Consider the following 6365-nt stretch of genomic DNA (forward strand, 5'->3'; position numbering starts at 1 on the left):
CCTGCATTTGGCCCACATCCCATTACATCTTTAGGAAATAAAAACAAAGTGATTGAGTAGCTCAGCAGGCCAGGCAGCACCTGTGGAGTGAAATGGACAGGCACCATTTTGGCTCAGAATCCTTTTTGCTCAAGATTACAGTATCTGGAGTCAAGAGAGTTTTATTGTCATGTGTCCCAGATAGGACAATGAAATTCTTACTTGCTGCAGCACAACAGAATATGTAAACATAATACAAAACAGAAGATAAAAGTTCAGTGTGTCTATGGAATTGTATATTCACGGTTTTGATATTAACAGGTCATGTCACTTCGCATCCCTAGGATAGAAAGGTTTTAGCAGGAAAACCTTTTATTTTTAAGGTTATTTTTATATTATAATATATTTATTATGTATATATGGTCTATGGTCATGCCTCTGTGCCAATGGGGTCACCGCTTTGCTAGCCTACAGCCTCTTCAACAGGCATGCACCCTGTATCAGAATAACCTCCTGTGAGGACATTTGTCAACTGCAAGTAAATACAAGAAGTACTTAGTTCTTCTCCAATCCACCCACAACCTTTTGGAGAAAAGAAAAACAAACTGCTGGAAAAACTCAGAAGGCCAGGCAGCATCCGTGGAGGGAAATGAACAGACAACATTTTGGGTCAGGATCCTTTTTCAAACTGAAGGGGAGGGGGGAGGGGGGGAAATGCTAGAAAATAGCACAGTGGAGCAAAGCCTGGTAAGTGATAGGTGGATGCAGGTAAGGGGGAGGAGGGCTGATTGGCAGATAGGTGACGTAAGTGACAAATTCTCGATAATAGACAATAGGTGCAGGAGTAGGCCATTCAACCCTTCGAGCCAGCACCGCCATTCACTGTGATCATGGCTGATCATCCACACTCAGTATCCCGTTCCTGCCTTTTCCCCATATACCCTGACTCTGCTATCTTTAAGAGCTCTATCCAACTCTCTCTTTGAAACATACAGAGAATTGGCTTCCACTACCTTCTGAGGCAGAGAATTCCACAACCCTCTGTGTGAAAACGTTTTTCCTCATCTCCCTTCTAAATGGCTTACCCCTTATTCTTAAACTGTGGCCCCTGGTTCTGGATTCTCCCAACATCGGGAACATGTTTCCTGCATCTAGCATGTCTAAATCCCTAATAATCATATGCAGGGCCGGCCTTAGGAGGTGCGGGGCCCAATTGGGAACAATTTTCATAGAAATATATAATTATAAATTAGTCATATTCAGGCACGTGCCATGAGTAATTAGGGTAGGCAGTCAGTCAGCTTTTAAAAAATCTTAAACCGCACATGCGCAGACTGTTCTCTCTGTAAAAATAAAAAATAAAAATAAAGAAAGTAATAATTCAATTTGCCCAAGGCTTCCAAATCTCCTTCTTTCTGAATTACTGAATGGTTGGGGGCGTGGAGGGTGACGGCAGGTGGAGAGATGGTGGGAAAAACGGGAGCACACAGGGACAAGTTGAATCAGTTGTGATCTTATTGAATAACAATACTAGTTCAAAGGACAAATTGGGGGGAGAATTTCTTTCACAGCGTGTGGGGAGTCTGGCCAGGGGTAAAGTTGCGGGGAGGGCAGCAGCGTTGAGAAGGAGGGGGTCGGGGTTCATGCCAGTAACCCACTCACTCACCGCTGCCTCGGCTCTCCGGGTGCGGAGCCACCGCATTGTGGCCGGGGAGGGAAGCAGCTCGCGTGGCTACGAGCGGCCATCGGGACCTCAGCGCCTTCTGCCGGCCCGCTCACCTCTGGCAATGCTCTCTGTCTGAACAGTGAGGGGACCAGCTCAAGAGCAAAGATCATAGAGCGGAACGGGTCAGCGGGTGATGGATAACAGGACAGCGGGTGGTGGAGCTTACTCCTGTGTCAGCGCGAACAAGGGACCAATTGAGGTTACTCGCACTGACATATGGAGTAAGCTCCATCACCCCCGTCCTGTTATCCATCGCCCGCTGACCCGCTCTTGAGCTGGTTGCCGGCATGTTCCCCGACCCTCTCCTTCTCAACGCTCCTGCCCTCCCCGCAACTTTACCCCTGGCCAGACTCCCCACACGCTGTGAAAGGAACCCCCCCCCCACCCCCCAACGGCGGCGCTGTCCTTTTACAGCCGTTTCCCATCAGCTGCTAGCAATGAGGGATAGACTTGGCTATCCCTCAGTAGAGCAACATCGTTTTAGATCTATCTTAGGTACACAAAATTGCTGGGGAAACTCAGCGGGTGCAGCAGCATCTATGGAGCGAAGGAAATAGGCGACGTTTCGGGCCAAAACCCTTCTTTAGATCTATCTTTCTTGGCTAACAACTACGTGTTAACTACTGGCTGTTAACAAGTGCTAACAGTGGTAGTTAACAAATCGTTTTTGTCTGATGGCCGGTGCAGCGCTTTTTATCCATGTTAGTTTAAAAAAAAATCCATGGTGAACAAGGCCAATGGTTTTTTTTAAATATTTAACAACGCGAATTCGTATTTCAGTACGAAATACGGAAAATTAGCGCAGGCCCCTCTAAGGCGCGGGGCCCAATCGGTCCAATTGGCTTAAGGCCGGCTCTGCTTTTATGTTTCAATAAGATCCCCTCTCATCCTTCTAAATTCCAGTGTATAGGGAGGTTTCACGGCAGTCGGGTCACGACCCATGACCCGTACTGTTGCTACTCCAAATGGATTACACGCGATGTACTGCAGATAGGCACTTACCATTGTTTCCAGCGTAGCGGGCCCGTTAAAACCCGCTGAAATTGTCAATTTTTGCGCTGTAAATAATTATGGAAATAGGGATAAGCGTGTGAGACATTTATCCTACTTCAGAATTCCAAAAGTGAGGAGAAATGACGGTAGATAGAAACAAGAGCTGAAGGGACAACAACAGACAGTGTGCTTGGCGAACATTGGCCGTTTGCTCAATGCATTTCATCAAGTAAGGCATTATTTGTGTTCTTTCTTGATTCCTTTGGCATCTAAAAAGTTTCAGAAATGATAAATCTGGCTGTAATTTTTTTAAATCGCCCATGGTTCTCGTGCGTTTTTACATACAAAATGAAAACGCATCTGAAGAAAAATTTACAGCCAGATTTATCACTTCTGAGAATTTTTAGATACCAAAGGAATCAAGAAAAAACACAAATAATGCCTTACTTGATGAAATGCAGTGAGCAAACGCGATAATTCCCAATATTTTCAATGTTTACCAAGCACTTTAGCTGCTGTAGTCCCTTCAATTCTCGCTTCTCTATACCTTCATTTCGCTTCACTTTTGGAATTCTGAAGTTGGGTACATGTCTCTCACACGTACCCCGACTCCCACAATTTTTTTCAGCGCAAAAATTCAACATTTTGGCGGTTTTTAACAGTTAGGAAAGTACGCGTTTCTAGCATTAATAACATATACCGGAAGTGACGGATGTCTTCCAGTTGGATTTAGCGGCTCCGTGCGTCGAGCCCTATGACCCAGTGACCTTCCGTGCAACCCCCCTATACAAACCCAGCCGCTCCATTCTATCTACATAGGACAGTTCCGCCATCACTGGATTTAACCTTGTGAACCTACGCTGCACTCCCTCAATAGCAAGAATGTCCTTCCTCAAATTTGGAGACCAAAACTGCACACAGTTGGTCGATGTGACAAGGGGACTGACGGGTGCCACATCACAGGGGTGAAATGTAAAACCAGAGGAGCGGGGGAAGGGATAAGGATGGAATGGGATGGGTGGAGGGAAAAGAAGGGAGATAAAAGGGAAATATAGGATAGGAGATGAGTGTATGGAGGAGGAGGAGGAAGGAAGCATCGTCTGTCCATTCCCTCCACAGATGCTGCCCAACACGCTGCGTTCCTCCAGCACTTTGGTTTCTGTTCCATTTTCCAGCATCTGTCGTCTCTCTCCGACTGACAACACTGTCTTGGTGCTGGTGGTGAAGCCTCCGCACTGAAGGAATGGCCTCCCGGCCTCCCTCCTACCCCCCTCCTCCCCCCTCCTACCCCCCGCCTGCACCCCGCCACTCACTCAGCCTCGGCTGCGACATGTAATCCCTGCTGACTGCCTGGACATGCTCCCGGGCGGCCCATTGGCGACCCCCGGGCCGATATGTCGCCCATGGCTCCGTTCACCATCCGCCCGATCGCCTTCATCGCCATCTTGTCCCTTGCCGCGGCTGCCGCGCACTGCGCATGCGCCCCCGCCACTGGGCTGAGTGCGCATGCGCGCGGTGCGGAGCCAGCCAGCAGTCGCCCAGCGCGCATGTGCGCTCTCGCTGTCCCTGGTGCTGAAAGTTGTCACTGACAGCATTAACGTCATGAGGAATCGGCAATTCGGCCCATCAAGTACAATTCCGCCATTCAATCATTGCTGAGATAGATCTATCTAGATCTCTATATCTATCTATCTGCTCTCTCTCTCTATCTCGTCTCTCTAGCTCTCTATATCATATCTAGCTGCGCTCTCTACTATCTACTCTTCCCTCCTATCCTCTCTCCTACTCTCCTCTCTCCTCTATCTCTCTTCTCCTCGCTCCTCTCTCCTCTCTCCTCTCTTCTCTCTCTCTCCCCCCCCCCCCTAACCTCATTCTCCTGTCTTGTCCCCCGCAACCTCTGACACCCGTACTAATCAATAATTAACAATTAAAGCATGGAATAATCTCCACCCTACTATAGTTACCCAACCAGATGCAACTAAATTTTAAGTATCTCTTTCTTCCCAATAACCCTTTCTGGCTTAATCCCTCCCTTCACTACCTCCAGTTTAAATTCCATTTGGAATATTTTGGAGGACCGAGAAACCAAGAACCAAGAATTAGTATTATTGTAAATGGAAGTTAGACACAAAATACTGGAGTAACTCAGCGGGCCAGACAGCATCTCTGGAGAGAAGGAATGGGTGACGTTTCGGGTCGAGACCCTTCTTCAGACTGCTGTAGCCTGAGATCTATTGATGCAGGTCACAAGAGGGTTTAATTGTCATGTACAGCAGTACAATTACATTCTTAATTGCTTTGTAAAGTCTTTTGGAGAGGAGGGGTTTAGAGGGGATAGAGAACCTCGTGTTCTGGTGCGGAGACAACAACCTTTCTCTCAATGTGCAGAAAGGAACAACAGATGTCGGTTTAAACATAAAATAGACATCAAATGCTGGAGTAACTCAGCGGGCCAGACAGCATCTCTGGAGATTTGATAGATACGACAGAATGTTATTTATCTCGGGAGGTGAAATTGATCTGCCAGCAGTCATAAAAACACAAAATGCATGAAACATGAAATTAAACTGAGGAGTGGAAAGGATTGTGGATGTGCAAAGATTGGGGAGGAAGGGGTGGAGTCGGTCTCAAACTCAGTCTTCCCCTCGACAGATGGGGGAGGAGTTGTACAGTTTGATAGCGATTGGGAAGAAGGATCACCTGCAGCATTCAGTCTTGGTGGAACCAGTTGCTTAAGGTACTGTCTCTTAAGGTAATCTGTTGCTTAAGGTACTTCTCAGGTTGAGCTGGAGGGGGTGAGCTATATTCTCCAGGATGCTCCGCAGTTTGAGGAGCATCCTGGAGAATCTTGGAGCATCCTGGAGAATCAACATCTGCAGCATCTTACTGCAGATGTTGAAGGAGTGGAGCCTTCTCAAAAAGTACAGCCGGCTCTGTCCCTTGTACAGGGCCTTAGCATTCCTGGACCCGTCCAGTTTTCTGTCCAGGTATACTTCAAGATATTTGTACTGAAGATAGACACAAAAAGCTGGAGTAACTGCAGCTGCAGTAAGTGTTTGAGGCTAGCGGAACTCGAGCTCCGCATTGATGAGCTGGAGACCCAACTTCATACGCTGCGGAACATCAGGGAGGGGGAGTATTACCTGGATGTTTGGTGCCAGGGGATGGTCACACCGACCAGTTTAACTAATTCAGTAGTTAGTGAGCAAGGAAAGGAAGGTGTGGCCATAAGCGAGGCAGGTAGGGGGAACCAGGAGGAGATGCGGCAGGAGCCACAGCCCTTGTCCCTGACGAGCATGACCGAGGCTCTTACTCAATGTGAGGACGGGATCAGGTGCTGTGGGAGGGATGAGCAACCTGGCTGCAGCACCGTGGATCAGGGGGCCATTCAAGAGGGGGGAGTTAGAAGAAATGCCGTTGTGATAGGGGATAGTATTATTCGGGGGGTAGATAAGGTTCTCTGCGGCCAGCAGAACATGTCCCGAAGGCTGTGTTGCCTACCCGGTGCTAGGGTTAAGGATATATCTGCGGTGCTGGAGAGAAATTTGCAGAAGGAGGGGGAGGATCCAGTGGTCATGGTCCATGTGGGGACCAATGACATAGGAAGGACGAGGAAGGAGGATCTGCTGAAGGAGTTTGAGCAGTTAGGGAATAAATTAAAAAGCAG

General features: G+C 47.9%; 1 protein-coding gene across 1 annotated transcript in view; it reads right to left on the reverse strand.

Moving 5' to 3' along the window:
* The window catches only part of LOC116967455 (V-type proton ATPase subunit B, brain isoform-like), a 37236-nt gene extending 33062 nt beyond the window's left edge, over window positions 1–4174 (reverse strand). Inside the window, 2 exon segments of the mRNA XM_033014027.1 lie at window positions 4012–4085; window positions 4087–4174. Of these exon segments, the coding sequence (XP_032869918.1) occupies window positions 4012–4085; window positions 4087–4142 (130 nt within the window). The 5' untranslated portion in view covers window positions 4143–4174.
* Between the last annotated feature and the right edge of the window lie 2191 nt (window positions 4175–6365).

Source organism: Amblyraja radiata, chromosome 39 (genome assembly GCF_010909765.2).
Source record: "Amblyraja radiata isolate CabotCenter1 chromosome 39, sAmbRad1.1.pri, whole genome shotgun sequence".
NCBI lineage: Eukaryota > Metazoa > Chordata > Chondrichthyes > Rajiformes > Rajidae > Amblyraja > Amblyraja radiata.